General features: G+C 41.2%; 1 protein-coding gene across 3 annotated transcripts in view; it reads right to left on the minus strand.

Annotated features, from left to right (window-relative positions):
* The window catches only part of LOC124285374 (hypoxia-inducible factor 1-alpha-like), an 87,312-nt gene that overhangs the window by 21,429 nt on the left and 45,223 nt on the right, over nt 1-20,660 (minus strand). For all 3 annotated transcript variants that reach the window (XM_046721598.1, XM_046721596.1, XM_046721597.1), the window contains exons 2-4: nt 13,524-13,723; nt 3,635-3,786; nt 3,232-3,420 (exon numbers count right to left, since the gene is read on the minus strand). In XM_046721598.1, coding sequence (XP_046577554.1) covers nt 3,232-3,420; nt 3,635-3,786; nt 13,524-13,723 — 541 coding nt within the window. The remainder of the gene's footprint in view (nt 1-3,231; nt 3,421-3,634; nt 3,787-13,523; nt 13,724-20,660) is intronic.

Here is a 20,660-nt window from a genome sequence, read left to right on the forward strand (position 1 = left end):
ATCATATCCCTTCCAAACAAGTGTAAGAATGAAAGTCTGTGGGTGCAGTTTTGTTAATTGTCCCATCAAAGAATCATTAGTGAAGTTACACTTTTTGTAAATAAATAAAAGTTCAAATAAATTATATACAATTTCATCCTTAACAAAGACTTTCACAAGAGATTTTAAAGTGAAAATTTTCGTTGCATTTCCTTACGCCATTCTCCACCACCCCCTTCCCTCCAATAATATACATATGTTGATAGGGTTAAGGGCGTGCTCAATGCATCATTTACTGATAGATCTATTCAAACGAACAAATGTTCATAATAATGGGATGCAATATAAAATGTTGATTAATCCTATCCGATTTTGTATAGCTGCCCTTAGGGACCGTTCATAATGTATGGCTTTGGGGTGATGTTGATTTTTATGAACAATGTGAATCTCTCTCTCTCTCTCACACACACACACACACACACACACACACACACACACACACACACACACACACACACACACACACACACACACACACACAGACAGACACACACACACACACACCCCTAAAAGTGTATGAGTATGTACAGAATAAGAGACGGCCCACCCTGCATGTCATGTACATTATCTATGACGCCCTCTCCCCTTCCCATAATTTCTAAACATAGTGCGTGTGTACAAAAATGCTGACCCCTTAGCTCCCCTGAACAAAATGGGTGACACCCCACCCCACCCTCCAACCCTTACAATCAACACCCCCACCCGCAGCCATATATTTAATTATGAACGGTTCCTTATATTGATGTACTTCATTGATTATTTGAAAATGTATGTTTGCAAAATTCAAATCAGGTGATGGGTACGAAAGGAAATCTTATTCGATTATATAATAAAATGCCAAATATATATGCATGCAAATATATTGAAAAATAACAAAACAAAATTTTGAGAAACATGTACTGTGACATACCGGTAACCTTGTGAGATAAAACATGAGCCCTAATTCGAGTTTCTTGCTACTGCTAGATTTAAACGGCATTCCTAACGTTTTCATTATACATGAAGGACATACTTACCAAATAAACACCAGCATGCCGTGAAGATGGTGAAAATAGAACGATATTGCGTTGAACTTAGCCAAAGTGAACTGACAAGCGATCAGCTGCCTTTCTTGTAGCGATAATTGTCGCGATGTCCGGATATGGCCAAGCGAAGGCGATCGAAGGTCAACATCTGGCTTGTGTTTGAAAGCAAATTGTCGGGAATTATACAATTTTCACAGTTTTGTGGGAAAATATCAAATGTAATGCAATTTGGATAACTGATGACTTTATACCTAAAACTGCGATTTCACGTAATATTTCAGATCCGTTGATCGATGCACAATCAAATAATATATAAGATTATATCTGTCACTAGCTCGATCTTGATCTTTTATGAAAATAATGTTCCGAAATGATAGTTGCTAAGTTGGATACCTATTACCAATATGAATTATGTATCAAATTTGCCAAGGAAACAATTAGTTGACATTTCGTTGGTTCCTTACGTTGAAACAACGTTGACAACTAAACGAATCTCGACTAACTTTCTTTGGTCGCATGATAAACGTTGAATCAACGTTTATGAAAGGTTGATCAACCAAACAACCAAAATTCAACGTTGATTCAACGTTGATTCAACGTTGAGTGCCCGCTGGGATGTGTTTATATATTTACCAAAGATCAGAGATCAGAGACTGATCACAAATCATTTGTAACAGTCAAGAATATGTTGACAGGAAAAAGTAAACAAAATCATTGTCATTCTGGATAACATTTAAATGGACATTTAGTTTGTTGCAGGTATCCTGCAAACACCTTTAAACCATCTTGAGTACAAAACCATGAAGAGCCAGGTTAGAATTGGTCTTCAGTAACCTATGTTTGTCGTAAAAGGCAACTAATGGGACCGGGTGATAAGATACGCTGACTTGGTTGACACATATCATTGTATCCGAATTGCGTAGAGCAATGCTCATGCTGTTGATCACTGGATTGTCTGGTCCAGACTTGATTATTTGCAGACTGCCGCCATATAGCTGGAATATTGCTGAGTGCAGCATTAAACAACAAACAATGAGCAAACAAAATATCCTGAGTACACATTCTGGAGATATACATAAATGTTCAACACACTGACATATCTGACTTCAGTCTTTTCTACTTTCAGTTCCGTATCTTTTTAAATGATTTTGCGAGCCATACCAAAAAGAAAGGACTTAACATAATTGAATATGTTTATCTCGATAAACCCAGAACCGTAATAAAAACACTGAACGTAATTTAAGTCATAAATAGGCTGTCTTAACCTTAAGGGAAATATTCCAGATAACTGTTCAGTTGTATCATCACGCCATCTCCTGAAGAACAATGGTGGCTCTGTTGGAAGTGGACAGTGAGTTCCAAGAAGGTGAAAGTGACCTTCCATATATGGCATAGCTTGTAGTCAACAGGATATTATATAATTAGTTGTCAGATGGAGCAGACTGATGACAAGCTTCCTGTGCTCATCCGAGTTAACAGTTTACATCAAATACGTGAATGAGAACCAGGGTTATTTGTTTCAGAAGGTTCTGACAACAGGTATCTATTCAAGTCAAACATTTCTTTCTTTCAGAGAGCTGTTTGTCTGACAATGCCAGTATTAAAAAGGAACACTGCATCAATATTTCTTCCAATTTAGCCTTTTGCTCATGCCTGATTTCAAATTTATTTTGGCATATCAGTTGACATTGTACTCATTCAGAGCAGGTGCTTTACTTTTGGGGACAAGGATAAATGATCATCCATTTGTTTTTTTGCAAAGATTTAGTCATCAGTTCCACAAATGTGCATCTGTTGCACTTCTTGCCCTGAACACAGCCTCAAACAGGAAGTCATCACTATATTCCCTGGGAATTTCAGTGAAGCAGGAATTGGATGAAACTACTCAAATCCTGTAAAGTTTCTTTTGGGGGTTCCCTAAGGATGAAAGAAAATGAAAGTGTTTTGCTGGTTCAGAGCGAGTTGATATAGTTTTTGCATCTGAGAGAAGTGAGTCAGTGAGGTTAATACTATTCACTTTCATATCATTATATATGATTTGTCACATCATGACAGATTAACTTTAGTGATATAAAAGAATCAGCTATAACCCTGTATGTTGCTGTTAAGCTAGTACCCTGTATGTTGCTGATAAACTCGTACCTGTATGTTGCTGACAAACTCGTACCTTGTATGTTGCTGATTTAAGGTTGACACTCTTGCCCTTGCTGGTCAGCGTGCACTTCATGCGGATGAAGAGCGTGCGCTCCTCGGACACTGCCTTGGAGCCGTGAGGGCGATCTGACATCATGTCACGGATCTCTTCATGGTCACATGGGTGAGTGAAGTCGAAAATGCTCTGTCCCATCAGTTCAATCTGAAACGGTGAAATGATAACATCTACAAGCTGTTGCTTGAGAGGAAGCATCAAAGAAATTCATAGGTTCATAGGAAAGATTGAAACCTTTTCATGATACGATTTCCTTGACAGTGAAGTTGACATGTGACAAGCAGACAACCTTACTGCATGTATCACAACATGAACATGACAAGTTCTGTTCCTGAAAATGTAAATTCTGTGAGTATTTTACCTGTTGGATGCCGAGATACTTGGCTGTGTTTTCAGACAGGTATACAATATCAGCTTCCCGAGAGAGGATGAGGACAAATCCCTCCAAGGCTTTTGGGTACATCTGATGAAGACGCTTCTGAATCTCACCATCTTCACATTGTTCTTCATCATCTAAATAAAGAAGTACATGCTCTGAACATCACTCCTAAGGCTGCCTATATGACACTGAATCATTCTGTCTTGCTTTACACCCATCTCTCCTAAGGCTGCCTATATGACACTGAATCATTCTGCCTCACTTCACATCCATCACTCCTAAGGCTGCCTATATGACACTGAATCATTCTGCCTCGCTTCACATCCATCACTCCTAAGGCTGCCTATATGACACTGAATCATTCTGCCTCACTTCACATCCATCACTCCTAAGGCTGCCTATATGACACTGAATCATTCTGCCTCACTTCACATCCATCTCTCCTAAGGCTGCCTATATGACACTGAATCATTCTGCCTCACTTCACATCCAACTCTCCTAAGGCTGCCTATATGACACTGAATCATTGTCTTGCTTCACATCCATCTCTCCTAAGGCTGCCTATATGACACTGAATCATTCTGCCTCGCTTCACATCCATCACTCCTAAGGCTGCCTATATGACACTGAATCATTCTGCCTTGTTTCACATCCATCACTCCTAAGGCTGCCTGAATATTGCTGACATACATATATGTAAGAATTGACTTTAACATGTTTTTGCATTTATGGAGGTATACACATTAAACACTGTGTCCATAATTTGTGGAATTACCCACAAGTATTTACAATGTCATAAAATGAAAAAAATGTATAGAAAATCAATCGACAATTTACTAGGACAACTTAGCAATTTCTTTGCAAAGTCACAATATTTTTTCAGCAAGAATATCTTTTTTGCCACAAAAACCAGCCCTGTCATTGTGTTGTTTTGCTAAGATACTGCAACTTCAGGAGTTGTGTCCCTTAGCGATCTGCAAGTTTGAATCCAGGTTCACACATCCTGACCTGTCAGCTCCCATACAGAGGTAAACTACAACCTGCCTGGCTAGTGGCCTGGCTTCCTAACTGACATGCAGTGACATAACTGAAATACTGATCAAAGTAGCAGTACACAGAAGTCCAGTAATTCATATTATCTGAATGATTCACTAGCCACCACTGTTTAGGTAGCCCCTGTTTGTTACAGGCTGTACCAGCTGTATCCAACAAAGCACCTGTCAGATATCTCATTCATTCATGGACACGAGGGATACTTATGCAGTTGGCATCTTGACAGGTCAGGCAATTGTACATGTCAGTGGCTGACAACAGCACTGGCAGCGCTGGAACATTCTCCATCTGACCTTTAATCCCCACCAAACATTGTCTCTTTTGCCATGTTATTAAATGGGCTTCATGTGCAGCTGTGCTACATGCAACAGTGAGCAATGACGCAGTTTCACATCAGATGTTGTAACAAAACAACATCCCTACACAATGACACCAAATACATCCATTTACAACCCTTGTATCGTGATACATTACAGTACAAGATAGAAGCGGATCTAGACAGAAAGAAGCAACAAAAGGCTTATGGCCATCAGTGAGATGACAACAAAGGTCACGTTAAAAGCTGATTTGGTTCCTCTGGTAAGATGACACTGCAGAGACAACATCAACATTTCTACACAAGAAGTATGAGGAAGCCATTATTTTCCAAGTTCACCAAAAATAAACATCTAAGACCTGCAGTCTTGAATGCTGTCCTTCCACACGAGGCTGACATGCTGTGATATGACTGAAATACTGTTCAGAGCAGGGCCCTGTTCCTCAAAGCGATCGTAGCTACAATCAGTTGTAAGCCCTACAATCAACTTTACAATTATCGTAAATAACACTTTATTGTTGTTCCTCAAAGCTATTGTAAGGGAATTGTAAGTCTCGTGATTGTAAGTCTTTCAATGTCTTTCACTGTCGTAGCGCTACCATCACTTTGAGGAATGGGGCCCAGGGCCCCGTTCCTGAAAACGATCGTAGCGCTAAGATGATCGTAACTCCAATACTTTAACATAGACTTACGACTGTCGTAGCGCTACGATCGCTTTGAGGAACGGGACCCTGATCTTCTGCGCGAAAGTTAGAAATAATGTGTTTAAATTACTTCCTGTTGGCGAGAGTTGCTTCCCCTTTCCAAAATCATCCTTAGCAAGAAATCTCAAAGTAATTAAAACCTTGCTTTCTTACGGATAATGCATGTAAACGCTGGGTGTCCGAGGACAACCCAGGTTGAAGCATGCTCACCAGTTTCAGAATGGAAGCCCTTGTCATTCTGTACCTTGAAAATATTTCAGTGTCATTGTAAACATCCAGAACACGACTACGGTCTTGAAATATCCTCTCAGGGCAAATTTCACAACAATCAATCGTAAGTAACTTACAGACGGTCATAAGCAACTTACGGAAGAAATTGTAACTTACAATTGCTTTGAGGAACGGTGGAGTGATTGTAAGTTAAAGTTACAATTGGTTTGTAGTGATTTACAACTATTGTAGTGTAACAATTGCTTTGAGGAACGGGGCCCAGAACTAATCCCAACCTACTCACTCACTCATGGACATAGTAACACTGATGGAATGCAGTGCACTAAAATGCTATTTTTCTATGATCTTTTGTCATGAATCAACTGGTAGAGCTTCAGGGTAGAACAGGACCACACTATCAAGCCTTGAGTTAAAGAGAAGAATAGGCTTTCAGTGCTCAGCAGGAGCTCATCGGTATTGTATGTCCACAGTGCTCAGCAGGAGATGAAGGATACAGTAGGTCCACAGTACCCAGTATTAGATCCAGGGTACAGTAGGTCTCCAGTACCCAGGAGATCCAGGGTACATTAGGTCCACAGTACCCAAGAGATAAAGGGTACATTAGGTCCACAGTACCCAAGAGATAAAGGGTACATTAGGTCCACAGTACCCAAGAGATAAAGGGTACATTAGGTCCACAGTACCCAGTAGGAGATCCAGGGTACATTAGGTCCACAGTACCAAGTAGGAGATCCAGGGTGCAGTAGGTCTCCAGTACCCAGTAGGAGATCCAGGGTGCAGTAGGTCTCCAATACCCAGTAGGAGATCCAGGGTACAGTAGGTCTCCAGTACCCAGTAGAAGATCCAGGGTGCAGTAGGTCTCCAATACCCAGTAGGAGATCCAGGGTTCAGTAGGTCCACAGTACCCAGTAGGAGATCCAGGGTGCAGTAGGTCCATAGTACCCAGTAGGAGATCCAGGGTTCAGTAGGTCCACAGTACCCAGTAGGAGATCTAGGGTACAGTTGGTCTCCAGTACCCAGAAGGAGATCCAGGGTACAGTGGGTCCACAGTACCCAGTAGGAGATCCAGGGCACAGTAGGTCCACAGTACCCAGTAGGAGATCCAGGGTGCAGTAGGTCCATAGTACCCAGTAGGAGATCCAGGGTTCAGTAGGTCCACAGTACCCAGTAGGAGACCTAGGGTACAGTTGGTCTCCAGTACCCAGAAGGAGATCCAGGGTACAGTAGGTCCACAGTACCCAGGAGATCCAGGGTTCAGTAGGTCCATAGTACCCAGTAGGAGATCCAGGGTTCAGTAGGTCCACAGTACCCAGAAGGAGATCTAGGGTACAGTTGGTCTCCAGTACCCAGTAGGAGATCCAGGGTACAGTAGGTCCACAGTACCCAGTAGGAGATCCAGAACACAGTAGGTCCACAGTACCCAGTAGGAGATCTAGGGTACAGTTGGTCCACAGTACCCAGTAGGAGATCCAGGGCACAGTAGGTCCACAGTACCCAGTAGGAGATCCAGGGTACAGTATGTCCACAGTACCCAGTAGGAGATCCAGGGTACAGTATGTCCACAGTACCCAGCAGGAGATCCAGGGCACAGTATGTCCACAGTACCCAGTAGGAGATCCAGGGCACAGTATGTCCACAGTACCCAGTAGGAGATCCAGGGCACAGTATGTCCACAGTACCCAGCAGGAGATCCAGGGCACAGTAGGTCTCCAGTACCCAGTAGGAGATCCAGGGTACAGTAGGTCTCCAGTACCCAGTAGGAGATCCAGGGCACAGTAGGTCTCCAGTACCCAGTAGGAGATCCAGGGTACAGTAGGTCTCCAGTACCCAGAAGGAGATCCAGGGTGCAGTAGGTCCACAGTACCCAGCAGGAGATCCAGGGTACAGTAGGTCTCCAGTACACATGACCTGCCAAGAGTTATGAAGGGTCCACTTCAACAAAAGCGGAATAGGCTGACAGTGGCTTAACCAACACTGTTTTTCCGCCCCTCCCTACTGGGGCCATCCAGTGCATGGTGACAAAATCATGTACACACAGGAGTGATCACCAAGTACAAGGCCACTTTATCATTTCAGAGGAAGGAAAGGGTGTATCAGATGAGTGACAGTTGTCAAAAACAAATGCAAACATCATAAAATATTGGATTCTATCATATAAAAACTGGTTAAATAACATTGGCGTTATATCAGTAGACAGAGGATGTTTAATATCTATGATAGGGGCCGAGAGCATAAATCAGCAGGTATCCTTCACCATACAAATATTAATCAGTATTTATGATACACCTTGTGTGTGTGGGTGTCTGTGGTTGTGCGTCTAGTGTCATTGTGACCTCAGGTATCTTCAAAGAGGAAGTGGATGGAAGTCATTCAGAGAAGGGATGGTGCCAAAGCTGTACATAGTTATCTCCCTTAGATAGATGGAATTTCAGGAGCAAGTGTGTGATTGAGGTGTTTAGCATACTTGCATCTGTCCCTGAGGCAATCATCCTTGGTATAAATCATAATTTCTAGATTATATATATCAGGACAAGTTGTCCATAAAAAAAGCCTAGTGTCTGCTGTGATATTGCTAGAATATTGCTAAAAATGGCATAAAACCATACTAACTCACTCAATACTCGTAAAAAAGACTATTTTCTTTGTTCATTTATCTACACTTGCCTACCATAGGAATAGAATTACTGTACATCCATGGATTTAGTCTAGTCTTGTAATGTTTGCTTATCTAGACTTGCCTCTACAAAGACAGTACTACTGTACATCCATGGACTCATCATTCAATACAGCCATGTAGCACGGTTAGATGTTCATCTTTATTCAATTTTGGCATTTGATAAGAGATGAAATCTAAACGTTTTCCAAACCCTAAACAATAAGTGGGTTGTGATGACAAACCAAAAGTTAAATCTATGGTGACATTGGAAACAGACATCTGATCAGCATTTCATGGCACTACTTACGGACGCATCTCTTTCAAGTGACCACCTAACGACCTAGCTCCAAAACTGCCTGTTACTATGTATTGGTAATTACCAAATTATTTTAAATATCACATACAGTGGAAAATTAAGTTTGGTTTCACAGGATGTGTGTGGTGCCCAGGTGGGACAACATCACCTTTCCATGAATACCTGGACTCTTTACTGTTTGATAGTGATGTATATACACATGCTTATGTCACAGGGGTCTTGGACCCTGCATGTTTCTTGTAATAATGGAAATGATTTTTAGTGTCACTAGACAATAAATGATGTCATTTTGATTGACATAAGCAAAATATTTAACATCACTTTCAAGATTATTCCACCAACCTTCATTTCTTGGACAGAGAGTCTATCAATGAGACTGTAAAGACTTGAGATATTTGAAGAAAATAACATGACAATCTGACTTCTGTCTATACAGGAAATGGAAGAGGTGAAGTGAGGTGAAATTGGGTTTTATGTCGTGCTTGACGATGTGCATGCGTGTGTATGTGTATGTGCAGCTGCTTATACTAGCCCAGACTGAAGCTGGTTTTATAGTGCTAGCCCACTGAGATACCATGCCGCAGTGAAGCATGAACACCCCACTCAGACACAGTATACTGACTCCGAGCCGACCAGTCCTTGTTGTACCAATTAATGCCGAGCGCCAGGCAGGGACCAACAAGTACCATATTTTAACTTCTTTTGGTATGACGTGGTCGGGGATCGAACCCGCAACCTTCTGCTCTCCGGGCGGACGCGCTAACCACTACACCACGGAGGCGGTCGGAAATGGAAGAATCACAGGTGGCCCAACAGGCTAAGTCATAGTTGCAGAGCTGCATGCCTTAGTTTCTAGCATTAGCCAGTCTTGGGTTTGTTGCTAAAAACCCTAGGTTGGTTAGCAGCATGTTTGGTGCATCCACCAAGTGTAATTGCCTGAGACAACTCACATGTCCAGACATGGACTACTCCACTCTGACATTAAACCAAACTCATTTGCTATGTTTTCACTCCACAGTTAAATTTTTCACTATTTAAAACTGGAGGGGTTACTAGGTCTAATGCTTGGGTCTGGGCGATTACACTGCCATATATAGATCTTAATATCGAGTGGCTCCAGTGGTTCGCAGGAAGGAAACACAACACTTACCCACTTCCTGCTGCTTGTATTTCAAGGAAAAGTAGACTGTAAACAGGGTTGTGTTAATCTCATCATTTGGAAAAGTTGCTTTAGATTTGATGAGGGTTGTTAAATATTAATAGCGAGTGAGTGAGTATGGTTTTACGCCGATTTTAGCAATATTCCAGCAATATCATGGCAGGAGACACCAGAAATGGGCTTCACACATTGTACCCATGTGGGGATTCGAACCCGGGTCTTCAGCATGATGAGCGGATGCTTCAACCACTAGGTTACCCCACCGCCCCCAAGTATTAGTAACAAAATGACATATTAATACAGAGGTGAGATGAGGTGAGGTGAGGTGAGGTGAGGTGGGGTTTAACATTGTACTTAAGAATATTTCACTCATGACAATGTGCATGCATGTGTATGTGCGGCTGCTTGTACTAGCCCAGACTGAAGCTGGTTTTATAGTGCCAGCCCACTGAGATACCATGTCGCAGTTAAGCATGAATACCCCACTCAGACACATTATACGGACTCCCGAGCCGACCAGTCCTTGTTGCACCCATTATGCCGAGCGTCAGGCGGGGACCAACAAGTACCATATTTTAATTTTTCTGGTATGACACGACCGGGGATTGAACCTGCGACCTTCCGCTCTCCGGGCGGACACTCTCACTACACCACAGAGGTGGCCATTAAAACAGAATTTGGCGTTATTTCAGTCTAAGTAAACTTAGACCTTCTACTAGGTTTTGTAACCAATAATACTGAGCCTAAGTTTACTTAGACTGGACGTTATTTTAAATTTGTATTTTGAAAGAAGCTAAGAGAACATGAACACTATCAATTTATTATGTGATTAATTTTGTTTTTGTGGGTCTACAGATGTATAATGTAAAATAGGAAAATGAAACTAAAATGAAAGTGTCTTCTCTGATATATTTCATACTACCAACTATAATGGAATAATAAAATAAATGAATAAGAAATATGAAATATCACTTAAATTAGTTTTGTGTTGAAAATAGGACTTAATTGTGAAATATAACATACAGAGCAAAGTATTTGCGGCAAAGTTTGAAGTAATGTAGACTGATGAGTTATGTCCCTTTGATACAACATATCTGGTTATACAATTGTTTAATTGGGAAAAATAACCAAGAGACTGTAGCCTGATTTATTTAAACTTTTCCGCCATAGACATTGTAAGTATAAGTTCAATAAACTCATTTGGAAGATACTTATCGGATAAACAACAAAAACTTGTACTGTGAAAACTTATATCTATGCACCTCCAGCCTGTTGGCATGCATGTGAAGGCTCACTGAGTTATTTAATGCGCATGCCGAACTATTGATGGCATGAACATTCCCCTGAAACTACATGCCGTAAAGCATGAGTTAAGGCAGAGAGCTGTATTCTGATCCCCGATAATCTTTAAATTAGAGATTCAGCCCAAGCGAGGACATTCCACTTTCACCAACACATCACCAGAACTTGTGGATCTAATCAGCAACGTGCTGTGATTTACACTCCAGAGTCGGGGAAGGTTACCTGACATGCCTACTTCAGTCCATATCATCACTGCAAACTAAGCATGGACAAGTTCTAGTGGTTACTTGCCGACGGAAAGCCTCATCCTGTAGCTATTCTATACATTACAAGAATATGTTCCTTTTACTCAAGCTTCTGTTATTCATTCCGTCAATAGGATCAAGTCAACACACATTCAAACTACAGTCTAATATTTTTGTTATTTTGTGAGCTGTGAAGATCTGGGTAAGAATGTGTCTTCAGCAAGCCATGCTTGTCCTAATAGGTAACTAATAGGATCAGGTGGCCAGACTTGCTGGCTTGGTCGATGTAGGTCATTGTATCCCAATTGCTGCTCATGATGTTAATCACTGGATTGTTTGGTCCAGATGCCATTATTTACAGAAGGTAGAAGAATATTTGCTCAATACAGCATTAAGAAAGTGATTCTTATTAATTGTTCCCATTTGTAATGCAGCATTAAAAGTAACGAATCGTATTATTTGTTCTAAGAGCCCAAACTAAACATTAATCATTACATCATCATCATCATCATCATCATCATCATCAAGTCCTATGAGCCATCAGAGGTATTTGGCTTGTGTTCAGATGGTTTGCCATATTGCTGCAGCCATTACAAGGATGACTTGCACAATATAACCCATCTCCATAAACCTCCCTTAACAAGGAACAGTCCTTATTTACAGCCTCTCAACGTCAGCATATCTTACAGGAGTCGAGCAAAATGATAGGAGGCCTTCACGTAACATGACATCCTTATCTGCGCCCATCAGCATTACAGATACTGGAAGAGAGCTGGCAAGCACAGAGCTTCATCAGTTACTGATGTATAGGACTGTTCCGTGATACACCCACATGGCTCTCAGAGGCAGAAAACTGGAACGGTTTGGAGCTCTGGAGATTCAACCTGGTTGTGATAAGCTCAATGGGCAGTGCTTTACTAGTGGCTTCACTTGTGGATAGAGGCTGTTTCCTGTGTTTGGAGGGCCTCTCTCTCTCTGTGCAGAATGTGGAATAAGCTAGCACTCAGACTCTTCATTATGGCTGGCTCACCAGGCTCAACTCCACAAGTGGTTGAGATGGCGTCTGTTGCCAGTGATTGAAGGTTCCTCTTGTAGGAAGCTCAAACAAGATGGAACAACCAAGGTTCAATCTGGTTGGAAAAGTTGAATTGGGGACCAAAAATCTTGCTTGTTTCTGTATCGTTCTATATCAATGTGACCTGCAAATGATCTAGTCTGTTCCTGACCTTCTCATGTCTCACTTACAGACCCAAGAGCATAACTTCCTGTTAATCATCACTATGAGCCCTGGCTCAGACCTAGCATCCTCCTCTTGTCCTCAACCCCAATACTAATCCTCTTCCAGGTGAAGCAGTCAACACTCAGCCTCTTCTCAGGTCCCACAGTCAATATTCATCCCCTTCTCAGGTCAAGCAGCCAATATTCATCCCCTTCTCAGGTCACACAGTCAACTCTCATCCCCTTCTCAGGTCACACAGTCAACTCTCATCCCCTTCTCAGGTCACACAGTCAACTCTCATCCCCTTCTCAGGTCACACAGTCAACTCTCATCCCCTTCACAGGTCACACAGTCAACTCTCATCCCCTTTTCAGGTCACACAGTCAATACTCATCTTGTCTCAGATCTACTATCCCACACTCATCCCAATTTAACTGTATTTTCATTATCTAGAAACTAATACTCATACCCTTTGAAGTACCTTGCTGAAACCTCGAGACTTGTATGGGGGTTCTTGACCATTCCTTTATTGGATCAACTTAATTTCACTAAACCACACACAGTTGAACCTTGCTTATCAGAACACTTGCGTTTTCTTACACTTCATATAAATGAATTTCCCAGTATCTGAACGTGTAGGTAATTTGATTATATGTAGTTTCCTGCTTACCATGCCACTGTTTCTCCTCTCTGATCTTGCAGATCTTCAGGAAGCTGATGGTAAGCCTCATGATGGAGGCCTTGTCCAGTTGGGTGCTCACGCTGCTTGGCAACGGCAGATTTTGGGCCAACTCGTAAAACACCTCCGTCTCTTTGCTGCGGCGACATCTTGCCGCATCTCTGGACTTCTCCTTTCTCTTATCGCTGTTCCTGCAAATGTAACGCACCTCATATACACTTAAACCAACAATAAGAAGCTGTATTTCTGCAAAATAATGAAGACATCAAATCATACAGAATGAAAGAACATCCCAGTTATCAACAGTTAAGCCATATCAAGTCACGTTGTGTATAGTCAAGTTTGAACTAGGCACACCAGCGATGGAAAACACATGCACTGATCCACAAGATGTTGGCATGAAGACATGCAAACAGCCAAGAAACACAACCGAAAACCTATCTAACATCAAATGATCTCTAACAGCAAGAATCTTCAAAACTTCACTGATATACCTAACTACGATCCCTTCATACCTAACTAGAGGCACAGATGGCTTAGTGGTCTAAGGTGCCTCAGTTCATGGGCAGCAGGCAGTGGTCATGAGTTCAAATCCCACTGTTTATATTTCTTGTGCTTTGTCAGCACCATATCCATGCTTGTGGGTTTCATCCGAGACCTGCGTTAAGAACATTAAGCACATTACATGCTGTGACGTAACTGGAATGATGTTTTAAGTGGTGTTAAACTCACTGACTGACTCATGGGATTTAGAGGACACAAATTCCTGTGTCTTATACTCATAAAAATTGACGATAGACGCAACGAAATTTATTAGTGCGTCCACAGAAACGCAGAAAAAGTTCAAGTATTTTTTGTAAAACTTTCGATCAAGTAACAGTAAATTATCACTGAGTCTGGAACTTGCTGGGTTATGGTATCATTTGCAATTTAATTACTGCAACAATGTGATGATCATGATACACAATACGATAACAGAAGCTGGATTACAACAATATTACAACATAGTATTAACAATAATATTTAAGTGTCTGGGACCCCCATTTTGTAGTCCAAGACCCCTAAAAATTAAGAATATGAGTCCCAGGGATCCTCAAATATAGGACTCAAGGTAAATCCCTGTAGCACAGACTGATGTTTCACTGACTTTCAACAGGACAGTGAAACAAAAGATCTGTAATGATTGCCCACATGATGATTCCTGTATGAGGACCCCACCATACTACAGTATGATGAGGTCACGTATTTGCATAAGAATATAAAAGTATGTATAGCCTGTCTTACAGTCCATGAACCAATTATTTTCCCTCTGACCCAGCACTACTGGTAATGCAAATGCTTTTTTACCTCCAAACTTGCAAAAATATCTTGAAGACAACTTCAGAATATATCATCAAAAGGTAGAAAATCTGTCAGCTTACAAAATCGAAACATTCGAAAATTTAACCAATATCAGCTGCTTCTCTGTAATCTGACACTCACGAAACATGTACCCACTTTATTCAAAATATACTTTGACATCAGCCTAGCCATGAGCCACTAACCTCGTCAGTGAGATGTGATCTAAATCTGAAAGTGTGTCAGTAACTGTTCTTAAGTCTTTCTGCCAGGTGATACGTCTTCTCCCCTTGACCCCCGAGGTGCCATCATGGTGTGTCACTACTACGTGGAATTTTATATGGCTAATTTACATGACCCTTTCATATCGCTGTATTCTGTAAACATATATCTTATGAATATTTTATATTATTTTTATGCTTGTGTTTGAGTAGTATACTTGTATGTTTAATATGTCTCTCATAAGTCGCTGAGCAACAGGTTGTAGCATATTTTATTTACACTGTATATGTGTATGAAGTTTTATTTGTCTTATATGTACTACAAGTGAGACTTTATCAAACCTGTCTGTCTGTCTGTCTACCCCCTTGTAGTTCAGCCCTTATAGTCCGTTAAATACTCAGAATGTTGGAAAGTGTCAAGACACCCCATCCACTTGTCAGTTTCAAAGTCCATGAACGACATTACTTTCCCTACTGCCTTGCCCTCCTTGCAATGCTAAATTCCCATCTCACTGGAGCTCCTTTTCAATTTAAATGGGTTTATTTGTTACAATCAAAATTATATATATTCAGAGACTAAGCATTAGTCTACCCACCCTAGTTCATTCCACCAGAGGTTTTTTTACGGTGAAGGGGCGATGGGTTAGTTGAGTGGTTAAAGCGTTTGCTCATCAGGCCAAAGACCGGGTTCAATTCCCCACATTGGTACAATGTGTGAAGCCCATTTCTGGTATCCCCTGTCGTGATATTGCTGGAATATTGCCACAAGCGGCATAAAACCAAACTCACTCACTTTTACGGTGAAATTTGAATATTTATCAAAATTGTGTCTCATTAACATATATCTTTAACAGGCACATTGTATTGTGTTGATTTGTTTCAGTACCTGGTTCACAGTGGGTGCAAACATCTAACACAATGTATCCTATCTTATCCAGCTAATTAGGCCAAACATGTGGCCACAGCAAGTGCACATGACCAACCGATAAACTGGATACACAGACATGGAGGTAAGCCAGTACTTGTCAGTTGTCAGTCTAATAGGAGGGAAGCTTTTACTGATAATACTAAAGCTGTATATATAGTACTGACTGACTGAGTTTGGTTTTACGGCGGGGGACACCAGAAATGGGCTTCACACATTGTACCCATGTGGGGATTCGAACCCGGGTCTTCGGCGTGACGAGCCAACGCTTGAACCATTAGGCTACCCCACCGTCCCGTATATATAGTAACACATTCAGATATCATCTAAGCATGTAAAGGATCCACAACATTTAACATGTCAAAAACTTAAAAAGAAAAAATCAGTATTGCAAGTTCGTAATTTTGTTCTGTTCACAGCAGGGCTTTTAAGAATTGTTTGATGATAGAATTAATCTAAAAATATTTGGCACTGACTGAAAGGCTGACAAGAAGTACTGTCATGGGTGCTTTCTTCGATGTTTTAAAGGTAACAATATACAGAAAACTAAAACTGGTCTCAAACATATTTCAAGATATTTGCTAAGTTTCAGAACCAGTGAGGCCACCTTACACCACAAGATGGATCTGAAAGTCCAACCAAAAATCCAGTTTATGTTTTTATCATGTAAGTTCATTAAGAACAGCCTGGTTTGTTGTGAGAGCGTCAGCCCTGCCCTGGATCCCTTGATTGAGGTTTGTAAATGTTCATACATGCTACCATGTAATAAGTCCTACACAACCCGTGAAGATTTGTATTGGAATTGGTCTTCAGTAACCCATGCTTGTCATAAGAGGCGACTATCGGGATCGGGTGGTCAGGCTTGCTGACTTGGCTGACATCCCAATTGCGAGGAACAAGGCACATGCTGTTGATCACTGGATTGTCTGGTCCAGACTTGATTACTTACAGACCGCAGTCAAAAAGATGGAATATTGCTGAGCGTGGCGTCAAACCAACCAACCAATTAATAAGTCCTCCACAGAAGACACAATGTCATCATCGTTTGCAAATGCTTGATACAGGTCATTCTGCAAGTTTGGGAACAGGTGGAAAGCTAATTGATCCAAATGTGGTGAATCTGGAGGATGTTGAAGGAGATCAAAGTCCACACATTAGTGGAGAAACACACTTTCAGTAAGTTTTCAGTGACACTTCTCCTTGACCTTTTAATGCACATGCTTCAGCATCAGCATATTTCTGGCCATTAATGATCTGTTCTTTTGGGAGGTAGTCCACAAGAAACAATCCTATGGAAATATCTATGTCTAGTGTATTGTGTGTGTGGTCTTCCTGATCTTGGATCATCCTCGAGGGTCTTTTTCCCTGTTCTTGATTTCTGATGACCCCCTCTTCACAGTGTCCAAAAGTTGACACTAAAATTGACACCATGTCCGTATGGGTGGCTGCTTAAGTTAGTCATTCCAGGTGAAGATACTTGATAGCAAGATGGCACCCTGCATCCATCAATATCGGCCATGTTTGCTGTGTCACCAAGTTCAACTTGGCCAAGTAACCATGCACAATCTGGTCTAGTCTGTCTCACAGTCCCTGAACCACATTATTTTCCCTACTGCCAAGCCTCTCTGCAGTGCTAAAACCCTAAATAAAGCAAGTCTAGATTTCCTCAGGTTCTGAATCTCTGGTCTCCCTTTATAAATTGGCTTGTTTGTTACTATCAAAATTATATATATTCAGAGACTGAGCCTTAGTCTAAATCTGGCCAATCAACTGGACTGATCTGTCTCGAAGTACCAGCTGTGCAAATAGTTACATCCATGTTAACCATGTTAGCTGGAAGGAAATATTAAGTTGAGTAAAGAATGTGGTCCATGGCTTGTATACACTATTATCCTCAATCGCCAGTGAATACTCATATATGTACACTGCCCAGGTGTGATGTAATAGTGACATGTGTATATTAGTCATATAGTGATGCTGTGTCTGAAGCCAAATGAGCCCTGCTCATAAACTTTACGTGAGCCCTTTTTGACATTGAAACAATGACCAGAACAGATGTAACTGACCAGTAGATTAGAGACACAATTTCCATGATAAAGTAGTCCTTTATCAAGTTAGACCGAAATCTGGAGCAGAGAAAGTCTGTTTTAGACACACTTTACCTGACAAATTACTGTACCAAGTCCAGGACTGTGGTCAGTATTGGCAAAGATCCCACAGTCTGGAGTTTTGTCAGATTTTACTATATGCACGTGTTATACCATGGGATTCAATTCCAAAAACATTTTCAAGATGACAGATGACTAATGGATACCTGATGCCATGCCTCTGTATAATTTTTCGGCTTCCTGCGACTGGGGTTACAACTTAATGACAGCTCATATTGGTCTTATAATGGTCCACTGCAGTGGGATATTTACCCAGTGTTGATCTACTTTGCTGATATCAAGATGAACTGAACTTCAATACTGCCTACACAGAAATGTCTTTGTATTGATCTAGCACCTCTCAGAAAGATGCAAACAATATGCTCTTTATTCATCCATCTTATCATGTGATCCATCAATCATCCATCAACCATCCATCAACTATAAATTACCCACCCACATGGCTGGCTCTGACACAAGAACCTATTTGATGTAGTTTGAGTGCAAAATACGCCACATATTTCAAGATTATTCATGCAATCATTTAGTCTGTCATAATAAATTTACACAATTTACACAAGGTTCTCATTTACTCTGCAAATATTTATAATTAATGCTTTTTCTGATATTGTTGGGATATTTTCTTTGATTAACAGCATAGATAGACAATAATAATATAAAACACGACTTTGAGGGATCGACTTAACGCCAATTTGAACGGTGTTCCGGTTATATCATGCTGTATAAGGGGTGAAACGGTATGCTCTTACCACAGTATGGAACTTATTGCGGTACAAGGCCTTCGGTTTGGTCCGGTCGGTTCGGTTCGGTATATGAGATATGATCATAATGCAGAAAACTGCAAACAGGAGCCAAACCTAGATAAATTTTGACAAAATGATTCAATTTCTAGACATCTTAAAAAAGATGTAAAAAGGTTAATAAAATGGCGGTACAAAAAACGAAAATACCGTATTTGGGGATTGCATTACGGTATACCGAACAGGAGCCAAACCTAGATAGATTTTGACAAAATGATTTAATTTCTAGACACCTTAGAAAAGATTGTAAAAGGTTAAAAAAATGGCAGCATGAAAACCGAAAATACCGAATTTTGGGATTGAATTTCGGTATACCGAACCAAAGGCAAAATACCCCGGTTCTACTAATACCCGCGGTGTACCATTTCACCCTTTGCTGTATCAGTTGGATGTGGGAGGAAGGATGAAGCGATGCAAGTATTTGATGCTGTGGTGAAATGTACCAATACATGTATGGGGCTGCCAAACCCAGAAACACACAGGGTGACCTGAGATTTGAACCCAAAACCTCAATAGCTGGCACTGACAAGGGACACAACTCTATATGGCACCTTTGAAAACTGAACATGCCCTTTTCAACTTGAACCACATAACAGCTGTTTACATTCAAGATATGATTTCTTTATTTGAACAACGATGACACAATGCACCAACATCCTCCTTCAGAACAGAGATGGGGTCAAAATGACCCCAGAATAGGGAGGATAAGTACAAATGCAGCTCAGGGGATGCCAAATCCTCCTTTTGGGGTAGGGATTTAGTAGCCCATAATATTTAACGTATTCCAAATAAGAAATAACATTTTTTGTCAGGATTAATAACATATAACGTAAATTGTTCACTGGTCACCCAAAATAAAATGATTCAAGGCAAACAATGCTGCTAAAGCACCTGTCATTACATCTATGTCATCTCCTCATGAACGTAGGTATCCATAAATTGCCTATCCATCTGCCCATCCTGTACCAATCCACAAGCCAGTACACCTTCCCAACCACCTGCCCATTAATCTTCCCATCCATCTGCCCATTAATCTTCCCATCCATCTGCCCATCCATCTGTCCATACTTGTACCCATCCATAAGCCAGTACACCTTCCCAACCACCTGTCCATTAATCTTCCCATCCATCTGCCCATTAATCTTCCCATCCATCTGTCCATACTTGTACCCATCCATAAGCCAGTACACCTTCCCATCCATCTGCCCATTAATCTTCCCATCCATCTGTCCATACTTGCACCCATCCATAAGCCAGTACACCTTCCCAACCATCTGCCCATTTATCTTCCCATCCATCTTCCCATCCATCTGTCCATACTTGTACCCATCCATAAGCCAGTACACCTTCCCATCCATCTGCCCATTAATCTTCCCATCCATCTGTCCATACTTGTACCCATCCATAAGCCAGTACACCTTCCCAACCACCTGCCCATTAATCTTCCCATCCATCTGCCCATCCATCTGTCCATACTTGTACCCATCCATAAGCCAGTACACCTTCCCATCCATCTGCCCATCCATCTGTCCATACTTGTACCCATCCATAAGCCAGTACACCTTCCCAACCATCTGCCCATTTATCTTCCCATCCATCTGTCCATACTTGTACCCATCCATAAGCCAGTACCTTCCATCCATTCCCAACCATCTGCCCATTTATCTTCCCATCCA

This window comes from Haliotis rubra, unplaced genomic scaffold, assembly GCF_003918875.1.
Source record: "Haliotis rubra isolate DU_JTF1 unplaced genomic scaffold, ASM391887v1 Scf36, whole genome shotgun sequence".
Lineage (NCBI taxonomy): Eukaryota > Metazoa > Mollusca > Gastropoda > Lepetellida > Haliotidae > Haliotis > Haliotis rubra.